This window comes from Hydra vulgaris, chromosome 03 (genome assembly GCF_038396675.1).
Source record: "Hydra vulgaris chromosome 03, alternate assembly HydraT2T_AEP".
Taxonomy (NCBI): Eukaryota; Metazoa; Cnidaria; class Hydrozoa; order Anthoathecata; family Hydridae; genus Hydra; species Hydra vulgaris.
The window spans coordinates 17394326-17421836 of NC_088922.1; the positions used below are offsets into that span (position 1 = coordinate 17394326).

Consider the following 27511-nt stretch of genomic DNA (forward strand, 5'->3'; position numbering starts at 1 on the left):
CTACATATAACTAAATTTCCACAAATGCTAAAATTGCTAATAAACAATGTCGCAGAAAATTCTGGAGAGTGCATTAGAGTTGGATTCAAAATTTGTAGAATTGACTTATTAAATTGAATTATTAACATCAAAATCAATTATTGATGGCTTACATAGGAGAATGGTTGCATAAGATGAAACAAATGAAGGAATTGGTGACCAGCATGATTATGTATATAATGAAATCCGAGTACTATTGCATGATTCTTTTGTTAAACATCTTTCCCAAATGAGATATGGTATGCTAAAAGTACTCCTAAACAAAGAAACAAACAAATAAATGATCCTGCTAGACAAGTTTTACATTTAAGGATATCCCTACTGATGCCAATGAACCACCAAGTAAAGTGACAAAGAAAAATGTAATCTAACTAATAATAAAGCATTATTTAAATTCTAAACCTATGAACTTACCTTCTTAACTTTCTAAACATTTGAAACAATGAAGGCAAAGATGAATGATTAGATGATTGTTGTCTATGAGGACTGGTACTTAAGACATGTTCAAGCAAATAAGAATGAAAAAACATTGAGTGCAAAAAACAAGTGCATTTAATTCAAAGAATCAATTGCACTTCATATTTTCTTCACGTTGCACTAATTACATGCAACCTTTTGATGAGGTGGTTAATTGTTCTTTTAAGAAAAGATTGACAGGGAGAGTGACACCAAAATATATTGGTATGTATACTGCCTGGAATGTTCTTGCATCCTGGAAAAAATCCATTTTCACAAAATACTTTTTTGACTTTTTCAAAACGCTAAAAATAGAAAATCTAATTATGTCAAAACTTTTGAGAAAACTTCAAACACTTCTAAATCAAATTCCACAAAACACGGTTTTATATTGTCAAAACAGAACCTTTACTCCCAGAAGCAAGTTCAGCTTTAAAAATATTTTTTCTATTGAATGAAAAAGAATTTTCGACAATTGAAATCAAATATTTAGATGTTTGTTGTGTTTAAACAATCATGTTAACAACTATGTTAAGTATGTTATACTATGTTTTTTTTTGTATATGGTACTTGCACTTATTAGACATTTAACTCCTTAATGTTCTAAAGTGTTTTGTTAATTGCATTTGTTTAACATATAAAGCTTACTATTATTAGTATATTATTACAGTATTAACAAGTGAAAAGTTAATAATAAATACAAAATTTTATGTATAGCATATATAGCAAATAATATAGTAAGTTTTATTTTTTCAACAAAAGGTAATAATTGAACTTAATAAAAGTAATGATTTAGAAGTATAAAAAAAATAAAATATTTATCTGATTCCTGGCTCACCAAATGAAAGATGCTTTAATTTATATTTTTATAATTTTTTTGCATAGTACTGAGAAACTGAGAATCCATAAATTGGGGTTATCATATCAGGTAATGCATATATAACGGATACCATAAATTAGGGTTACTTTAAACACTTTATTTTCAAGTTTTATGTAAAATTAAAACCTCTAAAAAACTATACTAAAAAAAAATCAATATAAAAGTTTAACTATTTTATCCAACTAAACTAAACGAACAAAATCATAAATCTTAATCACATATTTGTTTGCATAAAAAAAGTCTTACTTTGCTTGATGACGGTGTGTCATAATGCAAATCTAAACCCCACCAACCATTGGAAGCTAAAGAGTGGTCCCAATAATCTGCTTGACCTCCATAGTATCCATAAAACGAATCAAAACCACGATAGGTAGGAGTGTACTCTTTAGAAAAAAATCCCAAATGCCACTAATTTTAAAAACAAAATTAATAAAACTTTATTTAATTAAATTAATAACTATTTTACTTTATATTTAACTATTTCACAAAAAAAATTTATTAAAAAAATTTTATTTCACAAAAAATAATTTATTTTAAAAAATTTTATGAATAAATTTTTCAACCAAGACCTCATTCTAAGGTTTAATTTCATAAAAAGCTGAAGAGAAACAATTACACTTTTCAAAAAAATCTTTTCAAAATATTTAGAAAAGCTTTAAAGCTTCTGCTGAAATGAAATTAAATTTTATATAAATAATATATTGTCACAAATAATGTCGCATAAACAATTAATCACAAATAATCTATGTCGCATAAACAATTATAAAGTAAACCAATAAAATGTATACTTAAAAGATATTGTTTTTAACTAATCACTTAAATTCTAATAAAATATCTTTATATATCTTGTGCATCAATTATATATTATAATTAAAATTTTAATTACAATAAAATAATAAATCAATGATTAATTATGAAGTTCACTCAGGATTATTATCTTTCAATTGTTTTAAAACTTTTATGCTTACGTTTTATTTTATTTTATGTGTATCTTTTTTTTATACCATTTTTCCTAATTTCTAAAAATTCTAAACTTAATGCTTTTAACAAAATTTTCAATTTCAAGAAGATTCAATTCATTAATTCAATAAAAACTTGATTTCAACAAGACTGCAGCCAGTCTTCTTGAAATTGTAAAAAGCTTTGCTTAACTGAACAACAGTTCATACAAGATTTTGATAAGTGAAATAAGATATGAGCATCCCCACAACTTGTCTTGCAATGGTATCCATAAACATATCTAAACTTTGTTAAAAAAATTTTATATTAACATACTTTTACTGTCAATATAAAATTTTATTTTTATTTAAACTTATTTTCATAAAAATTATTTATATATAAAAACAAAAATAATCAAGTTGAATTTCTAATAAAACAAATACTTTTCTTATAGTTTTTCATATCTCTTTTTTTTTAAATTTTTGGTTTCCATACTCTATTTTTCTATATTATTTAGTAGCCCTTTTTGTTTTTGTTTTTTTTCAGACATTAAGTATGTTAATTTTAATAACAACAATATAATTATGCATCTAAGTGTGTCAGTAATGTAATATTACAATGGTTTTATTTACCTATACTCCTTAAAATTAAAACCTCAGAAAATATTTATTTAAAAATATATTTACTTTCTTATTTTTTTGATTAAAAATACAATTTTAAAATGCAATAAATCTCAATTCAAATAGTATACTTGTAATTGAAAAAAAAAAAAAATACATATATGATACCTTGCCAATCGCATGGGTCTTATAACCAACATTTTTCAAATACTGAGGTAAAAACTTTTCATCCAAACCGACGCCCCAAGCATTGGCAGCAAATATAGTGTCACTTTGCATACCTTTAACATTAATTAATAAATAAACTTTATAATGATAAATATAAATTCAAGGTTTTTGAAATATCTAATTTTACTTATTATAGACAATTTGACCCATTACACATTTCATTAAATAGTACAATCCACCATGAATATATATATATATATATATATATATATATATATATATATATATATATATATATATATATATATATATATATATATATATATGTATATATATATATATATATATATATGTATATATATATATATACATATATATATATATATATACATATATATATATATACATATATATATATATATATATATATATATATATATATATATATATATATATATATATACATATATATATATATATATATATATATATACATATAAATATATATATATACATATAAATATATATATATATACATATAAATATATATATATATATATATATATATATATATATATATATATATATATATATATATATATATATATATATATATATATATATATATATATATACACTACTATTCATAATTATTCGAATGACATTAACTTTTTTTTTTTAATTTTATTTAACTTTTTTTTATGTTCATTTTTGCACTGCTAGATAATTTAAAAAATATAAAAGTATTTTGATTATAATGCTTTGATAAAAATCATAAGAATAACAAAAATGCAAAAGCGGGCAAAATTACATAAAAACTGAACTACCAATGATTGTAAACGTGGGCCGAAATGTTGAAGTTTTAAATCTTTGGTTTCAAGAAAAGATTGTCTGAAAAAAAAATCGTTGAATGCATGGTAAAATAGTGGGTATTATCAACTACAAAACATGGCAGATGTGGTGTTAAGGTGCAGGGCTGTTTAGGTCAAAATGCCATAGGTAACATTGTAAAAAAAAAAGGAATAATAACAAAAGTGGTTTACTTGGACACTTAAAAAGTCATGCTTTGAAGTCAGCTTTGGAGAGTTGGGGTAATGGGAAACCATTTATTCTTTTTTGAAGAAAATGACTTAAATCCAAAACATATTTTTCAGAACATTGTATAAGTTATTTGACTGAGTTCGAGAATAATCAAATATTGAATAGACTGATTTAGCCTTCCCAATCACAAGATCTCTCTCTTATCAAATTTTTATGAGATGAATTAAAAGTAATATCAAAAACTAATCCCTAATGATGAATAAGATGTGGGAAAAACTTATGAGTTAATGGCATAAAATTGACTTTGACAAATTGGATAAGCCAGTAAGTAGAATACCAAGAATAAGTATGGCGGTTATTGTTGCTAAGGGTGATTAACAGGTAAGTAAATTATAAACTAATCTAATGGGACTTTATATTATTTTTTTGTAAACCTATTAAATAAAAAGATAACATAAAATTCAGGTAGATTTTATTTTTAGTTTTTCTTCTAATATTAAGTAAAACTTTGATATCTTATATCGAAATGTATGACCATTCGACCATTTGAGGTAAAGTAACATTGACACATCTTTAAAAAAAAAATTTTTTTTTAGCTGTAACAAACTAAATTTGGTATGCAATATTTCTATGTGTTTACCAATAATAATGCTGGCATAAAGGGATGAAGAATTTAATTAGTTATCTAATATTATTGATAGATAATTAATTTTGTTTTTGGGTTTCAACTGTCAATGTAACCCCTATATGGGGTAACATTAACAGTAGTATGTTTTATGATGTAAATGTTAAAGTTACATCATGAGGGATAATGATATCATTGGAATATTGACAAACAAAATAGAGAAAATATTTTTAATATATATCAGCACCAACCTACATTTTCGTTTTAAAAATAAGCAGCATTAAAAACTTGTAAAAATTGCAATGAAAATGTTATGTTGGGGGAGAGTGGTGTACCTTGGAGGTGAGTATACCTTGAAGACACGTTAATTGTGCTGCCATCTTAAGTGATGAATTCAAACTGAAATTTTAGTTGCATGTATTGGCCTCTAAAGGTTCATAATAAGTTGTTTTACCACAGATTAACACATTTGTTGTTGCAATAAAAATATAAGTATGTTTCCGGTACCAAAAAGTAATTGTTTTAGAGCGCATTCTTTTTTTTCTACAACTATAGGTATAAACTTTGTTTTAAAACTGATTATCAAAAATTGTAAAACATGTTTTCAGCTGCATTTATGCATGCTTGAAACTGCTTAACTACTAACCTATAAACATATGGTAGCTGTTTTGTAAAAACTGTGGTAGCGGTGTACCTTGGAGGTAGCTAATGTTGTGTACCTTGGTGATACCATCAAGGTACAAACTTGCATGATTTTGTAAATACTATTATAATTTGTTATGAAAGTATTTTTTTAATGTAAAATATTGTTATAGTTTATTACTTCTTTTGTTTATTAAGAATTTCTTTAGAATAATATGTGTGTATTTCTTTGTTAAAATGTAATTTTTTTTTTTCAAATTGATATTTTCTCTATGATAATTTTTTTGAATTATCAAAGATATTATAAAACTGTGTATGAGTTGGACACATTAGACATTAGATCTTTTAGTTGCCACTTCCCTCTATTACAGGAGGTTCAGCAAGACAGCTGAAAAAACTCATTTGGCATTAACTTTGATAACCTGAATGTAGAATAGATAAATGTTAAATCTAAGTGAAATACTTATTATTACTAAACTTTAATGTAGATATTTGTTATTACTCTTTTCTTGATCAACATTATTTCTTTTGTAAGTTTTTAATACTTCAAAGTATAAATTAGTTTAAATTTATAATAATATATAATTTCAACATAAGTATCAATTAATATATAGTTTATATAAATCAAACTAGATAGATTAATATTATCTCTGATGTGCAGTCCAATTACTCTATAAGTAAACATTATATCAAATTTCTACCAAGTTGAGTACTTAATCTGTTAAAACAATAATACCTCCAAGGTACACCACCGGTGGTGTACTTTAGCTGTAATGTAAGCTGTTTTTTAAACTTAAAAAAAGGGATGAAAAAATGTCTGGATATTTAATTAAAAAATCCTAGAGTCACTAATATCATAAAGTTAATGAAAATATATTATTACAGAAAATATTGTAAATATTTTTTTAAATATTTGTAAAAGTTTGAAAATACCTCTGAGGTACACCACTCTCCCTTGCACTATTTTTTGAAAGCTATCAATTAGCTTCAGTTCAGATAGTGTCTACTTAAAAATATAAAAAAGGATGTTAATTTATGATTAAAATTTTTGTCTCTAAGAACTGTTAAGCTTATTAATGACTCAATATCTGATTACGACAAAATCCCGTAGCACTGTAATTTTTTGTTGAATTTCTTGGTTACAAATTTTTTGGTGTTTGGTTTAATTTCAGAAACAACAAAATAATTTTTTACATTTTCAGGTTTTGATGTTTTGTTCTTACCAATATTATGCAACATTGTTAAATGTAGATTTTAATTTTTTGCAAGAGTCAGTTTTTAGATCTGTTGACATTTGATGTATTGGTACATTTTTTTTCTTTTTTTTTTAAGAATTACTCTTTTAATTTAGGGTTTGCTTTGTTTGATTTCATTTCATGTAATTGTGAAAGAATCATCAGATGCAAGACATTCCACCAACTTTTGCTTAACTTTTAGCCAATTGGTTGACTTAAGCATTCCTGTTATATGAAATATTTTTATATAAATAAATAAATGTTATATAATAAACTGAAATACGCGTTTTTAAAAAAATGCTACAAAAATTTTATAAATGCTTAGTATTTAAAAACAAAATTATAAAAACATGTAAAAATGAAATGTATGGTTTTATTTATCTTTTGACTAAAGTTTTTCAGCAGGAAAAAAACCCTAAACTAGTTTAACTTATGCTCTATGTGTTGTGTTGTTATTTACACTTACTATTATGTGGGTAAAAATAGTTACATTTGTTCATTTAACATCTGGCATTAATATCTGTTAAATTAATTAACAATAATCAACGGATGGCTGGTAAAACATTTACTCTAATACATGTCAATGTTACCCAGATGTCAAGTTAACTCCACGTTACCTTATATATATATAACAAAATTTTTGTTATATTTTAGTAAGCTCTGCATAATTAGGTGACAATTAATTATCTTAACTTCTGTAAAGCACATCCTGTTTTGTTTTTCTATAATAATTGTAATTTAAAAACTGAAAACGTGTGTATTTGTTTTAAAATTTTGGAAACATATTGTAAAATAGAAAATATGGAAAAGTATTTTAAAAGTTCAGTTAAAAAACAACACTTATATATAAAAATTTATTTGATCAAAATTAACAATATCTACCAGTACAAAACAGAAATTTTACTAAAGAAAAAACTCTGGTCAACAAAGTTTTTTTTCAGCTATTATAATTATGCCTCTCTAGTAAATTCGAGCATGCTGAATCCAAAAATCGCTTTAGTTTTTATCCTATACATCCCAATTTCTAGGAATATTCAAAAAACACTTTTAGTGTAAATGCTGCTTTTCATATAAAGAAATATAAAACATGACATGAATAAGATATGGTTACAAGTGTTTAGAAATGATGAGTGAGCTTGAACTGTCATTTATGAGTCTTTTGAGTGTCTCTTCTTAAAAACCAACAATAATCAGCCATTATAACTTCATTCCGTTTGCCTTGATACCTCTTCTCCATGGTCCAAATCTCCTGAAACCTTTCACGATGTTCATCTGAAACTGTGCCTAAATTTTCTGGGAAAAGGTCAAGATGAGAATCTAAGAAATGTAGCTTTAACAACATTCGACAACCCAGCTCTTGATAATGCTTCACAAGACTTTCTACCAGATTCTTGAAATTATCTGCCCTGTTGTTTCCCAGGAAGTTATGAACCACGGCTTTAAATGACTGCCTCTTACACCAGCTTAATGCATTGCATTAAGCTGGTGTAAGAGTTTCCTCAAATTTCATATCTTTTAGGAGCTCTTTTATTTGAGGCCCATCAACACACCTTCTTTAATCTTTGCCTCAGAAATGATTTGAGAGAACTTTATTTGGACATACTTAAAGCCAGCACCGTTTTTATTCATCGCTTACATTACAAAACATTTCACCAAACCCAATTTGATATGCAAAAGAGGAAACACAATTTTTAGCGGTTCAACAAATGGAATGTGTTAACGTTGTGGTATCATGGGCTAAATTTTGTTTGTTTGGGCCATATCTTCTTCACATAATGATTTTTAGTATCTCGGCTATCCCAGAGGCAGAGGAAACTCATTTACTTAGTGAAACCCAATTCCAGTCTAAGCAACAGGGCAACTACTTTAAGGTCACTACAAATAATCCACTTGTGATTGCCATAGCTAACGCAGTCAAGTACAGTTTTCATTGTCTTATAAGTTTCTTGCAGTCCCACTGCATGAGCTATTGGAATGGAAATATATTTGTTTCCAATATGAATTAATACTGCCTTTAGAGAGTATTTTGAGGAGTCGATAAAGACAGGCCATTGATAAGAGGGATAGACACGTCCAAGTTCAGTTAACGATCCTTCAACATTCATACAAAAGATGATACTATTTTGTTTTATGAAATATTTTGAGTATCTTTCATGACTATTTCGGTAAATGGTCAGTCTGGTGTCAGGTGTTAACAAGTGCCACTCTCGTAGTCAAGAACCCAGAACCTCAGTTTTCGATTTTGATAGATGTAAGTCTCTGATTAGATCGCTCAGCTCCTGTTGGTTAATAAAATGTGGAGCTGAATCCGTTTCAGGCATAAAGTCATCATCATCATTTTCTTTGTTTGATTTGTCTGATGTATCTGGAGAGGGAAAGAGGTTGAATACACTTGGTGGAGTTGGAATAGGCAAACTGTCACTGTGAGATACTGGCAACTTTATTGAATCACAAATTGGATTCATTATTTTGTCCTTTGTCTTTAGAGAATGTCCCTTGATTTATGTTGAACAAAAATACCAGTCGGTGGTATGATCTCGTGGCTCCTTTCATATCATAGGAACGGTATGCCAGTTGGTCTTTTTCCATCCAACCATTTAGTCAAACACATGTAGCAGTTGGTGCAACTATACTGAGGCGCCCATTTTTTGTCATTATTTCCCACCTTGAATCCAAAATAGAAGTTGTAAGCAGTAAGAAATTTGAATTCATTTTTCTATTCTGCCTTTTAATGACATAATGACCACAAGTGTAACAGAAACTGTTTGAACTATTTCTACAAGATCGTCTGCAGATTAAAGACATCCTGCAATAAAATACAGATAGGATCTAAATTATGCCTTATTTTTAACTGTAAATTGAATATAAATATAAACTTACATTTACGCAACTTAAAAAAGGAATGTTTGAAATTGAAAGTGTGTGAAAACTATAGCTTAAAACTGATTTAAGATAAAAAAATAAAATTTAAAATTTCAGAAGAATCTGGACATGTAGGATCAAAATGGATTCCATTTTATTAATCAGCTCGAAAATCTGATCTAGAAAAACCTTAATTATTACTTTTATCTGTACAAAATGCTTTAACTAATCATATCCACATTAAAAGCAAATTTTCTGTCCAAACAATATTTATTTACTGTTTTTACCAATGGTTATGCAAGACAGTACAAAAAATGTAAAATCTTTTATATGCCAACTAGAGAGTAAATTTTGCTTTTAAGCTGAATAAATTTTTTTCCATATCCATGAAAGTCACTATGCAGTAGGATCAGAAATGCTGTAAAAGGATTGAGAGTGCAAGAAAGTTTGAAACAACCATACTAAAACCAAATACAATAGAACCATCTTGAAAAAATTGCATTTTTCAAACTTTCTTCAAGTGATTTTCTACTAATATATAATTGCTCTGTTCTTTTAAGAACATTGAGCACTCTATTGTGTAGAATACTTTTTAAAGTTGTTTAAATATATACATATATATATATATATATATACATATATATATATATATATATATATATATATATATATATATATATATATATATATATATACATACATACAAAAAAAATATATATACATACAAAAAAAAAAATTTTACACATCTAATTCTTTGACTAGACACTTATAGAAGACCACTAGTATAGGAAAAAGATTTATAAGATCACTCCAACTGCTTACTGAAGAAATTAAAAAAACAGATTTTTATTAAGTGTTCTGAGCTTTTCTTAACTTAAATATTTCCGCTGTTTCTAAATGAAAACTCTTTTAACAATTCTAATAGCTGTTGTTTTTCATTGTTTAAAAGAAATCTGTAATCTTTAAAAAAAAAACTGTATGTAACTGTGGTAACAGATCAACTAGTAACATATTAATAAACTTTTCTTGATCCAAATATTAGGAAATTTTAAAAACAGTATATATTGATGCGTTTTTAAAACATCAATAATTTCCTTACTAATTTTTTTTTTGACTAACAGCTATTTTTAAATTATTGATTTTTGAACCAACTTTATCTTATTTAAAATATCAACTTTTAAATATACCAACTTTATCTTATTTAAAATATCAACTTTTAAATATACCAACTTTATCTTATTTAAAATATCAACTTTTGAATATATCAATTTTGAAAGCGGCAATCTTGATTACCTTCTTAGAAAACGTAAACAAACTTAAACCAATCATTTTTTTCTGGCAAAAAAACAACTAATCGAATTGTTACTCTTGATAAAAGAATCTTTTGGGCAGCTTAGTTTTTAAAAATTATAAAAAAATAAATACTTATAATAAATTCTTATCACAAATGGGGAAAAGAAAGATCACTAAAATAAAAAAGTCAATCTACAATGTTAAACCCAAAACGACTGCTTTACCTTCTCAGAAGTCCGAAATCTGTTTTTCCTCAACATCAACTTCCAACAAAGGGAACAGTTCTACAATATTATCAGTATGTTGTTACAGATAAAAGTAAAAGGTTCAAGTCTACTCAATAAAATTTTTCATGCAAAACAAAGAGTGGGAGTAGGGATATGGTTTGACAAAGATTTCTGTTATGAAAATATGGAGATATGCTGCCTAAGAAAAATTGTTAATATATAGAAATATTCTGGCTTTGGAAAATTTATAATTTTTGAAGTACAAACTGTGCAAAAGTTTATTAAACTAAATGAATTGTACATTTTAATGCAAAATGCAAGTTATTTAGCCTGGTACACAGTTACCAAAAAAAAACACAAGAACCAGTTTGAAGAACTTCTTGAAAATTTGTTTGATATTTCTCAAAAAAACATAGAAGCAAAAATAAAATCAGATAAAGATATGCCAAGATCGAATGCTGCAGTAATAGAAGATTTGGCTTTTCTTCAAGATCAAAGAACATTGAGGTGTGATGAGTAAAAAGTATGATATTGATATGAAACAAAGAGTTGAAAATAGAATCAAAAGATATGAAAGAACAAGATCTATTGAAGAAAAATGCAGAGTTAATGAAAGTTTTAAATTTGATTGCAAAATCAATTTAGAAATGGATGAAGTGATCTCTCATGACTCAGATAAATCTGAGGCATCAGGTAAATTAAATCTTAATTTTTAATTCAAAAATTTTTAAATAATTATTTTTAATAATGGTTTAAATTGAATTTTTATTCACTTTATTAAGTCATTAACACTTTTTGTTACTTAGGTTCTGCATTTTACCAGTCTTCAGTTGCTAGTGATAGTGATTTTCCAGAAAGCAATGAAAATCGGCTTCCAACACACACAAAGGTAAAGCATCAAAAAGCATGTAAGTCTGGCTGTTCAGAAATACCAATAGAGTATGACAGAGACAAGCTTCTATTAGCTACAACACCTGTTAGTGTAATATGTAAGATTTAAATATATCGAGAAGCTCAATAGCTAGAAGTAGATTCAAGTATATTGAAGATTTAGGTAAATTTTTTTTATATTCAAAATATTTATAATTAAATAAAAATAATGATCATAAAGAGAAAAAAAATCTTTTTTAATTTAGGAACCACTATCAGATCAAGCCATTATGAAAAAATGTTGGGAAATAATTTGATCTTGCACTTTGACAATAAGTTAGTAAAAGAAATAGAGGAAAAGTTAAAAATTACAGTTAAAAAGGAAAAGGTTGCGATATTTGTTACCAGTCCTGAATTCAATACAAAAGATGACCGCCTACTTGGAATTATAGCTGTAGAGAGCACTAAAAGAAAAGATCAAGCTATTGTTATTTAAAACACTTTAGAGCATTTTGAAATAGCTGATAATATAATTGGGGTCTGTACTGATACTACATCAAGTAATACACGTAGACTAAATGGGGCTATAATAATAATTAGAATTCTCAATAAGTGTTTGTTTTGGTTTATGTGTCGTCTCCACATATATGAACTCCATAAAACTCATGCAATACAGGCTATCACAAAAGTTAAATCTAAGGGTCCAAGCAAATCTATGTAATTAGCTTTTCAAAGACACTGGGAAAATTTTCTCATGAAACTGTAAATTCAAGAACTCCAGAACTGAAAAAATTTGATTGGAACAAGCTGTAAATAGGTAGCAGCTTTACATCTTGGCACTAGCAACTAAAGATTATGCAAAGTATTTGTTGGAGAATAAAGTTTTTCCAAGAAATGACTATAATCACCTTATAAAATATTTGGCTTTTTATCTTGATGTTGAATCTGATAAGCTTAATGAATTTAAAATTCATCAACCTGGAGCATGTTACGAAGCAAGATTCATGGCTGATGCTTTGTATATTCTTACACTAGAAATGACATCCACTATTATAACCTTTTTACCTGATGAAAATAAAAAGAAAATTGAAATGTGTGCCTTTATTGTTGCTGTTTGTTATGCTCCATGGTACCTTAATTCTAGAAGCTCTCAACATGCTGTACTTTATGTTTTAATGCATTTAAAGCAGCATATGTTCTCAAGGATGAATTTAATACCAATGTTGGCAATGCCTTGATTAAAAGTTTTCATAAACATTCGTGGTATCTTTCTCCAGCAGTAGTTGTTTTTTCACTAGTTGACTCTCACTCGGAAATGTTTGTAAAGTATCAGATTTTGAAGTCATTAATTTCCTTTCCAGTTCCAGAGCTAGAAAAAATAAATATGGTAAAACCTAATCCTGTTTTAATCTTACCAAACAGCAAGCTTTCAGAGCTTGTTACTGCTGGCTTATCAGAAAAATCCAAAAACTCTTACAATAAAATCAGAGTATGGTGAACATAAGGTTAAAGAATCACTCAAAATCAATTGCGCCTCAATGTACAAGGAAATAAAATATGTTCCTATACTTTTAAACCATGATAACTGAATCCTAGGAATCGTATATCAAGTCAAAGATTAGGTTCATTCTCATCCCAACTTCCCGAAAACTGAATCATATAGTGTTTTTGAAAATTTTGTTAAAGGACTTAGTGTAACTAACCACTGCGCTGAAAGGAACATTAGATTAATAAATGATTTTTTTCAATTTTCTCAAAAAGAAGAACAGTGTCAAAGTATACTATTGATAGCAAGAGAGGAGAGAAAAAAAGTAACAAAGAAAGTAACTCAAAACAAACATATGAAAATTTAAAGCTTTCTTTATAATAATATATAATGAGATATTTTGTTAATAAAAGAATTATACTGTCAGTTAATGATAATAATGAGATATATTTATGAATAAAAGAATTAATTTGTCAGTTATTTAATTTTAATCTATTCTAGCTAAAAAAGGAAGATTTAGGAATTTTACATGAAACCACTTAAAATGATCTGAGTGCAATTTTTTAGTATGTATTTATCTTCTACCTATATATAGACAATGAATTTTGGGTGTAAAGAGAAGTTTAGAAAAAAAAGGTTTTTCTACATATTTTTGGGACACCCTAATATATATACATATCAACTATTATCAGAACATTAGCTAAAATTTAAAAAAAAATTGGTTTTAGTTACCATAAAGAGGTTACCATACTAAAAATACTGTAATTCAAATATATATATATATTTTTTATCCCTTACAACTAGAAATCTAATTAAAATCAGGTTAATTTTTCTTAAGTATATTGCTATAAAGTAATAATAAATTGTAATTTCAAAATAGATGTATTTGCTTTTTGCATTGTTCAATAACTTGCAAAAGAAATTGACAATTGCCAAAAAGAAATCGATGTAGAGTTAAACATATGATTATAGTGAAATGAATTAGATTAAAAAATAAGAATTAGTTGATAAATAACATTGTTCAGCCACATATTTCCAGAAACCAAGCCTGAATTAAAACTGCAAAATCTCAAGAACCGCCTAATATTTTTGGCTGAAATTTTGCGCTAAATGTTTTTTTCATAAGTATCAAAATTTGAAACAAAAAAAAGCCACATAGGTTATTTAATGTGGAATTATACGTATATTTATTACATACAAATACACAAAGAAACTTACAATTTGATAATATATAAAATGCGTATAATATAATTTGAAATAAAATATTCAATTGTTTTTTTTTAGAAGAACAATTAACATTATTTTTTCATAGGTTGAAACTGATTGCTAAAACTCTAATCCTCAGTCAAGTTTGGGTTCGAAAAAAAAAATTCTAGCAGAAAAAACTATACACTACTAATAACAAATTGTTTCAACATTATATATTTTTATTTTTAAAATATTTTTGTACATATAAATATATGTACTATATACTATATAAATAATATATACTAACATACTAACATGGTTTTTTCTTTTTTCTTTGTGGTATTTTGATTTTTTTTATACTGATTGTCATTAGAGATAAAAGAAAATTATAAAAAAAAAGTTACAAGCATTACAAAAAAACATCCAAGGCATTAAAAAGAACCCATAAATGATAAGGAAAAAAACACATACTGAAAATTTTTTAGTCCCTATGTAATAAGTCCCTGTGTAATAAGAATAAATAAATAATATAACAAACAGTAGGTAATCCACTGGTATTAAGGGTGATAGCCCTCCTACTACAGAGTATTTGACTGAAAACAACTGGGAGCATTAGTATGGCGGTAGTTGATAACAATGTACCTGTTTGCAGTGAAATTTTATGTTTTCTGAAAAATAAAATAGATGTTTTAACAGTGGATGACAATGTGAAAATAACATGTGACTTCTATCATGAAAAGGAAATTATTGAAGCAAGAAATCTTATTTCAAAACTTTTGCCTGATAAAAAAAGACATTCTTAGTTTTGCTGGACCCACTAAATAAACTACCAATTTTTTATGCATGTGACCTATCAAGGTTACCTCCAGTTGGTACAGAATATATTGATGTAAGTGCACTTATACAGGAGGTAGCATACCTTTGTACCGAAGGGAGGCAATTTGTTCAAATGAAAAAAAATATAATGAACATGAGAACCACACTTGATCATCTGATTGATGTTGAAACTAATCAAGCAGAACATAACCCTTGTCTTGTCACAGCAGGCGAGGTCCATGGAACTGTCCTACAACACGATGACTTCCCCCCATTAAGGAATGAGTCTTTGCAGCCTCTAAGTTTTGAGATTGTCAAAAAATAGCCTCTAAATTTTGAGTTTGTCAAAAAACATGTACCAAAGCATTAGAATCAACAAAAACCAACAAAAAAGCCTACACAATCAATGAAACCAAAGGCACTTGTCTTAGGAGCATCAGAGACAAATATGCGGCTGAGATCTCCAGCAAGTACTACCAAACAAACTGTTGATATTTTTGTATCATGTCTTGAATCCACTACTACAGAAAACAACGTGATAGAATGTACATATGATATTTTGCAAATTAAAAATAATGAATCGGTAAAGTGTCAAAAGCTGAAAACAAAGCATGAAGGATATTCATCTTTCTATATCTCTGTTTGTGTTGACTCTTCCAACATGAAGAGTACAACTGATCGACTTTTGTCAAAAGAAGCAAGGCCAAAGGGTTTATTAGTGCGAAGATATTTTCAACCTAGAAATGGCTACCAATCATAAATTATCAATTTGTTCATTCAATTGTTGATCTTTAAAAAACAGTTTATATGCAATCAAAAATTTATGTTTATCAAATGAATTTGTTATTACAAGAACATTGGCTATTGCTATGTGATCTTGATATGCTGAATAGTGTGCATCCAGATTTCTACGGAGTCGGGTTGTCTGCAGTTACCATACCATCAAACGTACTGATTAAAAGGCATAAGGCCTTCCAATCAGTACGTTTGAAGTACTGTGATATTGTACCGAAAAAGTCTTGCAAGTTGTGTTAAAATTTTTGATTCACTCAAATCAAGGATTACCTGCTTGTGTATTGATACCAATATTGGACCTGTGCTGCTTATCAATGTATACATGCCCACCAACTACAATGATGAGGAGAGCCTTAATACTTATATTGATGTATGCTCAAAGTTGAATGCTATTATAGTAGAGACAATTTACATTATTATAGCAGGTGATTTCAATTGCCACGAAGGGTCAAGATTCTATGATGAATTCTCAAACCTTGCTGCCGAAAATAATTTGGTTAAATCTGATATAAACAGGTTAAATAACGATTTTACATATATTAGTGATGATGGTAAGAATATCTCTTGGCTAGATCATATTTAATGTAGCCAAGCTGTTGATAATTTAATAGCGAATATTTCAATATTAACAGATGTTATTGCATCCGACCATAAACCTGTAGTATTTTCAATTAACTGCTCAGTAAATGGTAAACCTGCTACAATTGATTGTGATTCTACGCTGGAAGTATCACCTAGAATGCCAAATTGGCAAGCTTGTGACTATTTCATTATAGTTCAATATAAACAAAGGGTAGACTATTTACTTCAAAGAGTAAATCTCCCAATCAGCATTTTATATAGTTCTATATCACGTGACTCTTTTGCTTCTGAAATTGATCTTTTTTACAACATTATAGAATGTATGCAATCAGCTGTAGCTGATGTAATACCTCATAGTGGTTTCAAACTAAATTTGGAATTCAATGTTTCCGGATGGAATGATTATGTTGCAGACAAACACAGGATTGCCAGACATGCATTCACACAATGGGTTATGGATGGAAAGCCTAAACAGGAAGTTATCTTTGAAGAAATGAAAAAAACTCGGGCATTATTTAAACTTGCTCTTCGGTATTGTATAAATCATACAGAGCAAATTAAAGCAGATAAATGTGCAGTTAATATTAATAATGGTGATCCTGAAAAGTTCAGTGTGTATAAAATTAGTAATAAAAAGGCGATCAATTATGTTGCTAGTATTGGTGGAGTTACTGGAGACAAGGATTTTGCCACAATGTGGAAGATGCATTTCCAAACATTGTATAATTCTAGTAATAATGATCAGCATAAATTAAATTTTAAACAGAAAGTGCAATCTTCATTGATGGACACACATGATAGAGTTACAACTATAGATGTCAATAATGCTTTATGTAACCAAAAAAAAGAAAGGCTGCAGGCCCAGATAATCTCTTTATGGAATCGTTCATTTATGGGGGACATAGATTGTCTCTCTATCTAAGTATTTTTTTTAACTTATGCTTGCAATGTGGACATTTGCCATCAACATTTTGTGAAGCTACCATAATACCTCTACTAAAATCTAAAATTGGTGACTTAACAGATGTAAATAATTATAGAGCAATTGCAATTTCCCCTGCTTGTTCTAAAATTTTTGAAGCTATTTTATTAACAAGAGTTGAATCTCACAATAATCAGGGCTTGTGATAAAGAAAATCGTCAAGCGTGTTATATCGCGCTCGTAAAATTAGAATATGTTTTCATCGAGCGTGATTATGAGCGCTCGAGATAACGTCGGCAAGCGCGATCATGAAAATTGCTGAAGGCGATGCTCATAAAAAGCTTTTTATTTTTTATATCTTTTTTTATTTGTTACATAATTCTTTCGTCAAAAAATGTTTGAATTAGTATCACACTCATAAAACTACTTCAACTTCATTTTTATACTTCCAAACTTCTTGTATATTGTCAGATCGCGATTTTATTTTTAACTATTTATGTTATTAAAAAAAAAATATCAATTAAAAACTTATTGATTGATTTCTTACTGATTTAGTATTGAAATAAAATTTAGTGACTTAGTTTTGCTTCGTTATTTTGATATATGTACTTTAAAATGTTAAGCTGTAAACTTAAATAACGGTTAATCGTTTTTATATTTCTTGATTATTTTTATTCAAATTAATTATTTAATTTTTTTAAATAGCTATGTATCTATATTATAGCTATATTCTGTCAACTTTCTATTTAATAAATGTTGACATCATTACTTTGTTTTCTTTTCGAATGTCCTTGATGGCAAACATTCTAAACAACAGAATCGTTTTAAATTTGAGTTAAAATAAATAATAGTTAATAAAAAACCTATACTATGAACAAAAACTAATTTTAAAAATTACTCTATTATTAATATTTATTTTTATTATAAACAATATTACAAATAATAAATCAAATAAATCTTACTTGATATTTTCACAAGATTAAAATAAAGATGGTGATCACCTGAAATTTTGTAAGGTAATAGTTTTTCACCCAAATAATCCATTATTGCAGTTGTTTTTGACTGATTTTTTACAGTTTTTGAGTTATTGTACCTTAAAGTTGCTAAATATTGCAACATTATAAATATTTTTTCGAACTTTAACGTGTTACAGTTTAATACTTGCTTACAGAAAGTAGATTTTTTTCTTACCTTTGTGTACTTAGGGTCACCACTTGTTAGAATAATCAAAATTATGCATTAAAAATTAATTTAGCACATGCAACAGCCTATTGAAAAATCACTTTTTTTTTTAAATTATGATAAATTACATTGACTTTGCTAGCATAGAAAATAGCGTAAACAGTTGAAATAAATTATGAAACTTTTTAATGTTGAGGTTCTATATATAGACAATCACCAAAAAAAATATCTTATACATGATTGTAGCCTGACCTATACTCTATCTAATGACATGATTGTAGCCTTTTGAGAGTGATGATATTTTCAAAAGGAGAATGTTACTAGACTATGAGCTAGCATTAGGTCATAGTCTAATAATTAGTCATAGGGATGACAGTAGTATATTTTTTGTTTATCTGTGAATGAATATATTTAGTTTTCTTTTTAATGACATGCTTAATTTGTACTAATAATAATGACATAATCAGTGTCTGATATTTGTTAGTTTCTTTGAGATTTAACATATTTATGTCTTTTTAAAACTTTTTAGATTAGTAATAAAAATAAAGAAATAGTAAAAAATGATAGAGAAATGTTGTTTGGGGAAAGTTTTAAATGAAGAATGGGACAAAACGCATTATTGTAGAATGATTGGAAAAATAAAACTAAAAGATATTGTGAACACAGATGTTGAAGTTTTAATTCAAAGAATTGGACACATTTTTGAACTAAATGAGGAGATATGTTTTCACCATGAAAAAGCCTATATTTCTAGATATGAAGCGCTTCAAAAATACTGCTGTGATCCGATTAAAGTCCACAAGAAAAAAATTATTAAGGGATTGTGTAAAGTCGATATTTTTACAGCAAGTCAACTTAAGATCAAACCTGGTCAAAATGACTGTTTAAATGAATGTTTTTCAGACCTAAATAAGAAAGTTTTAAATAAGAGTGCTTCTTTACTGGAAATATCTCCTCTAAAAAATGTAAGTGACAAATTAAAATATGGAAAGCAAGAAGTTAAAAAACTGGAAACAAGTATGACAAACCTAGTAGCATCAGCATTGGATATAGACCCAAAAGAAATAATATCTGAGAAAAAGCAAAAGTGCATTAACTGTAATTATTTAGACAAACTTTTAGATGCAATAAAGGAAAAAAGAAAAATCAGTTTGAATAAAGAAAAAGTTCATTTACTAACATTAACTCCTGATAGTTGGTCAATTAAAAAAACTTGCAATGCATTTTCAGTTTCAGACCATCTTGTTAAGAAAGCCAGAAAGCTGAAAAATGAAAAGGGAATACTTGCTAAATCTGAGGCTAAAAAAGGACATCCATTGGTAGATATTGTTAAGCAGAGAGTCATTGAAATATATGAATCTGGCGAATACACTAGACAATGTCTAGAAAAAAAAGACTTTGTTTTTGTGCGTATAAATAATGTTAAAGTTCATAAACAAAAACGCCTAATATTAGTTCGTTTAAAAGAACTTCATCTGGAATTTAAGAAGTTATACCCTGAACACAAAGTTGGATTCAGCAAGCTGTGAACTAAGGTGAAAGTGGTGCCTTACTGTTGATAGTAGTGGAAGCCACTCAGTTTGTGTATGTTTTTACCATCAAAATGCTAAGTTGATGTGCTCTGCTCATCCTAACAGCCATTTAATATATTACAAAGATTTAATAAAAGTATGTGTTCCAACCGCCCTGGTAAAATAAATTTAAAGACTTACTTAGAAAATGTGTTTGAAAAGAATGATTTTGATTTCGATGATCAGATCACATATAAACAATGGGTGTCAACTGACTGAATTGCATTTATTATAGTCCAAACAAGCATTAGTGAATTTATTGAAACTTTAAGTAAAAATTTGTATGATCTTTGTCACCACCACTTTATCAAAGAAGCACAGTCTTCCTACTTATCAGAGGCAAAACAAACATTAGACCAATATACCTGCATTATTCTGATGGATTTTGTAGAAAACTATAGTTTTCTTGTACAAGATGCTATACAAGGGTTTTACTGGCAAGCCGATCAAGCTACCTTACTCCCATTTGCTGTTTATTACCAAGATGAAAAAGATCACCTTAAATGTAAATGCTATTGTTTAATTTCTGATCATCTTTGTCATGACCAATCAGCAGTCCATTGTTTTCTCACAAAGCTGCTCCCTATGGTCAAAATCAAACTACCCACAGTGAAAGTTAAATACTTCAGTGATGGAGCTGTGTCACAGTATAAAAACTACAAATGTCTAATAAACTTAATTTATCACATTGTAGATCACCAAATAAATGCTGAACATCACTTCTTTGCTACGTCACATGGCTAAAGTCCATGTGATGGAATAGGAGGTACTATAAAAAGAGAAGCAGCAAAAGCTAGTCTACGAGCAGCAATTACAAATCAGATTCTCACACCACAAGATCTGTTTACATGGGCTCAAAAAAACATCAAAGGTGTTAACATATTTTATCTTTCAAGTGATGATATCAATAACCATGAAACAACTTTTAACCTTCAGAAATGATATGAAGGGATGCGCGCAGTTCCGGGAACAAGAAGCTATCACTGTTTTGTACCAGATGGAGAAAAATTGTTTTACGAAGAATCTTTAATGATACTGTCTATGATACTCATGTGTTAAATGATGTTAATTTGATTAAAAAAATCCTTCAAATTTTCAACCCGGTAAATATATTGCATGCTTTTACGATGAAGAATGGTACATAGGGCTTGTGGTTGATATTTGTAATGAAAACCATGACGTTAATCTGAAGTTTATGCAAAGAAACAAATTAAATTTAAAATAGAAAAACAATGCACAATCAAGTCAGTGTTGGGTTCCATTTGACAAGATAATATGTCAAATAAGTGTTCCATTAATTAAAAGTATAAGTGCTCATGACTATATTCTTGCTAGTAATGACTATGACAATATTATGAGTTATATAAATCAGAGATAAGCTAATTAGTTTCATGTATACATACTTTTTCTTTTAACTTATTATCTTACTCTTTGAATTTATAGTATAGTTTGTATAAAATTTGAGGTATAAATTTTGTATGCGGTAAGTGGTATTTTTTTTGATCTCCTTTTAAAAATATCATCACTCTCAAAAGGCTACAATCATGTCATAAGATAGAGTATAGGTTTTTAAATTTTTTTTGGTGATTGTCTATATATAGAACCTCAACATTAAAAAGTTTCATAATTTATTTCAACTGTTTATGCTATTTTCTATGCCAGCAAAGTCAATGTAATTTATCATAATTTAAAAAAAAAAGTGATTTTTCAATAGGCTGCTGCATGTGCTAAATTAATTTTTAATGCATAATTTTGATTATTCTAACAAGTGGTGACCCTAAGAACACAAAGGAAACAAAAAAAATCCACTTTCTGTAAGTAAGTATTAAACTGTAACACGTTAAAGTTCAAAAAAATATTTATAATGTTGCAATATTTAGCAATTTAAGGTACATTAACTCAAAAACTGTAAAATATCAGTCAAAAACAACTGCAATAATGGATTATTTGGTTGAAAAACTATTACCTTACAAAATTTCAGGTGATCACCATCTTTATTTAAAAAGTTATGGTTTGCAAAAAATCGAAAAAAACTTCTGTAAGCTCCTAATACACAAATTTTTCGGATTTTGGTCATTTTTAATTCAATCATAACTTTTAAAGAAATAGGTCAATCAAGCTGAAATTTTATGGATTGTATTTTTTTCATAAGATCTGTGTGTGGTCAAAGTTTAAAGCAAATCTGAGATGGTAACCTGGGGAACTTTCAAAAAACTAGGTGATTTGATATGGAATAATCCTTAGCCGGTTGTGAACTAGTTTTTGTTCAAAAATTTAATTACCTAGGTCATATAATTGAAAATAATTTATCTGATGATGCTGACATCAATAGAGATTAAATGTCTGTATACACATTCAAATATTCTCAACAGTCGATTTAAGAGATGTTCAATAAGGGTAAAAATACAGTTATTTAAGGCGTACTGCCTCTGTTTGTACGATGCTGCTCTGTGGCTTAACTATAGTGTAAATACTTTTTCAAATCTACAATCTTGTTACAAGAAATGTGCTAAAATATTTTTTGGCTATAACAAGTACTAAAAGTGCTGAAAATATGTTTATGGAGCTGGGCCTGCCTACTCTTGATACTTTACTGCTTAACTACAGACATAGTTTTAAAAAGCAGCTTGTCGCCTGCGCCAGTAATAATCTAACTGCGTATGGATTAAACAGAGTTGTTGATTGACTTTAATTTGTTTTGTTTTACTATGGACCTCATATTGTACTTGTCTGAAATAAATGAATTATTCTTATTCTTATTATTATTATTATCATTATTATTAGATAACAACATTTATTATAAAACCAGCAACTATTATTACTAAATATGTTTGCAATAAAAGCCTCTAACTATTTGTAGATTATTTTTTCAGTTATCATGGTTTAAAAGTATAAGAACATTTTATTTCCTGGTACATTGAGGCGTAATTGATTCTGAGTGATTCTTTAACCTTACGTTCACCATACTCTGATTTTATTGTAAGAGGTTTTTGGATTTATCTGATCAAACATCCCATCACATTCATGATCATGTTCAATTGTCAAATATATGCATGCCAATCACTTTCATTTTGTTATTTTGATGTTTAACTCATCTTGTTATTATTAATTCTATTTCTTTAATATAAATACAACAGAAAATGTTTGTACACACTATTAGCTATTTGTTTAAAATTACAAAAGATATTTATCAACATAGGCGGTGTGGTAAAAATTATTTTTACACTGTATGGTTTATGTTTTTTCTCTCCACATTTTGGTACTAATCTTGAAAGCCAAATAAGTACATAGGTTAACTCCCAGTTTAACTATTTAATCATTTGTTGCTTTTTTTTATTTTTATTAATATCAGAAAGGTAGACTCTTCTGAAAATAATTCTTAACAATTATTTTAAATGTAGATTTATCATGACCATTTTTAACAAACATGTTGATTAAGAACTGTAGCAAATTTTAATGGTATGAGGACAAAACCTTTAAAAACATCCATAAATATTTTTAAACTAACATTTGCTTTTGATTTTATTTGTTTGTTGGTGATAGCAGATTGTTGGTGATAGTCAGATTTTTGGACTTCAAAGCCATAGTATGAGTAATTAGTTTTCTGATGTAAGGATCTTGTTTATTAAATAATTTGAGATCATGATTTCGTATGATATTATATTAAATTTTGCATAACAATAAAAAACACTTTTAAAAACATTTGTTAATAAACAACAAACACTTTTCAACATAGGCTTTAAATTACAGACAACTTATATTTTACTTTAATTACAACTTTTTATATGGTTAAAAATAAAATCCATTTTAAGAATGGATGATTACTAATATTGAATTTCAGTTAGACAAAACTGCAATGATAAAAAATATAAAAAATACCTGTGTGAATAGGATACCTTCCGGTCATTATAGCACTTCTTGAAGGTGTGCAAATTGGTAAGACATAGTAGTTGTTAAGTATAACACCTTCTGTTGCAATCTTATCAATATTTGGAGTTGGTATTTGCTTTGATCCATGAAAACTGACATCATTAAAACCCTGATACATAAATACATACATACATACATACATACATACATACATACATACATACATACATACATACATACATACATACATACATACATACATACATACATACATACATACATACATACATACATACATACATGTACATATATATATATATATATATATATATATATATATATATATATATATATATATATATATATATATATATATATATATATATATATATATATATATATAAACTTTTTTAACAATTTAAATTTAAACAATTTTAAAACGTATTTTACAAAATAGAGTGCTCAATATTCTTAAAAGGACAGAGCAATTACAAAATAATAATATATATATATATATATATATATACATATATAAACATCAGCAACATACTAACTAGATTTTTCCTTGTGATATTTTGACTTGTTTTGTACTTATATCATCAGACAATCTTTGCAAAAATAGCTTAAACTATCATTTAAAAAAATTTAGTATGCAGTTGTTGTTTGTGCTTTATTAGCCCTCAGAATTAGGGTCAGCATTGCCGACCCTAATTGCTGATCTGACAGTGTCTGAGGTCAACAATTTTTTGCCAACCTTAGAATTTTAAAACTTAAACATTTAATTAATTGCTATTTCAATAACTAATTGTTATTTCAAATAATTAAAAATCAAAAAACAAACATTTTACTTAAATTCTAAAATAACTTAAATAAAAACAACAAAACAAACAAATTTTGTTGATTAAAGACTTTGCTAATAATAGAGAGAAGGCTGATTAGAAAATAGTTCAATTAGATTAGAATGTTTTCCAGAGTTTTTAAAAATTGGAACCACTAATGCTATTTTCCAGCAGGCAGGAAAACAAGATTTGGTCAAGCACTTATTAAATAATACCGATTAAAAAGTAGTGATGTACCGATTAATCACTTTTTGCACAATCGAAATTGGTATCGGCCTTTTTATATTAATTTACCAATTTTCCAACCGATGGCATTTTAATATTTTTATCCTGCATTATGGTAATAAATAAACTAAACTTTATGCATTATTAAGAGCTTTTTTGATAAATTTTTATTATGACTTTGTTTACAGGCAATATTGTTTATTCTTAAGATGATGTTTATAAGCTTTAATTTAACAGCTGAATGTACTTATACTTTGATTACCATAGTATTGTTTTTAGAATAATTTTATTTTGTGTTGTTCTATTGTTATACTTAAAAGTAACTTATTTAAGCATTATTATCTATATGTGTTCAAGTATAGCCTGCTATATTTCTATACTTTTTTTATTTTTATTTTTTTTATTTCAATTCACCTCCCTGTTCACACTCCAGTTGAGGAGTGGCCTTCATGGCCTTGGGGAGTCAAATGATCATTACAGTTAAACAGTTTAACCCATGTCAAACAATGGGTTAAATTGTTTAATTGTAATGATAAGAAGATTATGGCCATTAGATTTGAGAGCTATTAGAAAAAAAATTCCTTATATATAGTTCAGCTTTATCCTTGAGAGGTAATAAGATCAGACCCATGAATTAGAGAGAAAATGTTAGACTTTGTTAATGAGACTGTTGAGAATATTCCAAAAAACTTTAGATCCTAACTTCTTTGATAAGATATGAGATTTAATAAACTGGAAATAATGGAGCTAAGCATGAGACAGTATTTTTTTTACATTAATTTCTTTTTATAATAAAAAGGCAATTGTTCTCTAGAGAGTTACTCTTTATAAAAAGTGGAAGAAATTTGTTACGATTAGATATAGCAGCACAAAAAGGTGAAAACCATGGAGCAGAATGAGGCTTGATTTAGAACTGACTGACAGGAAGGAAAAAAAACTTTCATTCTTGCTTGGATCCAGGAGGTTACGTAGGAGTTGCATTTATCAGCTGAGTTTTTTATCATTATCAGGAGTTGCATTTATCAGCTGAAAAAAGACATCAGCCGAAAGACCGACTCAAAAATCACACAAAGCATGCTGTCCAAAGAAGAAGTACAAGATGAAAGATTTATAGAGATCCAAAACCACCTAAAAGGTCATTCCATATGATATCATCCAAAAAAAAAACATTTTTGACACCCTTACATCTCACAATTTTTATTTATTTTTAGCTCATTTGCAGTCCACATTAAATAAATAACCACTACAAAAATTTTTATTAAAAGTACACATGGGTTCTAACGATATCATCAGTTGAAATAATGCTGCATTTTAGTGATTATCTGAAGTGACTACAAAGCAACTTTGACATATAGTATCTTGATAATAGCTTGGGGAAATTTCCTAAAACTTTCTACCCCAATAGATTTTTACTTGAGGAGTTCAAAAATAGCCCCCTTAAGACTTGATAACCTCAGGAATTGTTTTTTTTATCCTGTTTTGTTTAAAACTGTTGACTTGTAAATTGATGAATTTCGGAGGTAAAATGAAGACTGTCACCCAAAATTCCGAGTAAAAAGTTTAATTGTGTATTATTATTTTATCTTAGGTTTACTGAAAAAAATTAGATTCATGAATTGTCTCTCTAAATACTGGATCAAAATCTGCATTTAAAAAGGGTGTCTTTTCAGAAAAATTTAAATTTTGTAACAAAAGCAATTGAAATGTTTTTTAAAACATTTTTTTGAATAAAACATCAATATAGTGTTATTTAGTGACTAGTTTAGAACATATATAGTCATGGACCAAGGGAGGGCATTGGGACTCCTGCCTAAATTTCCCCCCCCCCCTATCCCCAGATTTTTTTTTTTTTTTTTACATAAAATAAATTAATAATACAAAACTATTAAAATACAATTTAAAAACATGAGTTATAATAATAAGTTATAATAAGTTTTCAAAAGTTAAATTTTGTTACACTTGAATTCTTTTTCATTATTTCAAATCATTAATTGCTTACTCCTTATTTCAAAGCAAACACTTAAAAAATTAAATTATGCAACAAAAGAGATTGTAATTTTTTAAAAAACATTTTCACGAAAAATTTCTTTATAGTATTAATTAGAAGTTTAGGACTTCCGTAGTCATTGATATAATTT

The 27511-nt window shown here is 27.5% G+C and overlaps 1 protein-coding gene across 1 annotated transcript in view; it reads right to left on the reverse strand.

The window, feature by feature from the left end:
- The window catches only part of LOC101237246 (arylsulfatase B), a 58353-nt gene that overhangs the window by 22872 nt on the left and 7970 nt on the right, over positions 1 to 27511 (reverse strand). Inside the window, exons 2-4 of the mRNA XM_065792508.1 lie at positions 24319 to 24478; positions 3103 to 3215; positions 1622 to 1783 (exon numbers count right to left, since the gene is read on the reverse strand). Coding sequence (XP_065648580.1) covers positions 1622 to 1783; positions 3103 to 3215; positions 24319 to 24478 — 435 coding nt within the window. The remainder of the gene's footprint in view (positions 1 to 1621; positions 1784 to 3102; positions 3216 to 24318; positions 24479 to 27511) is intronic.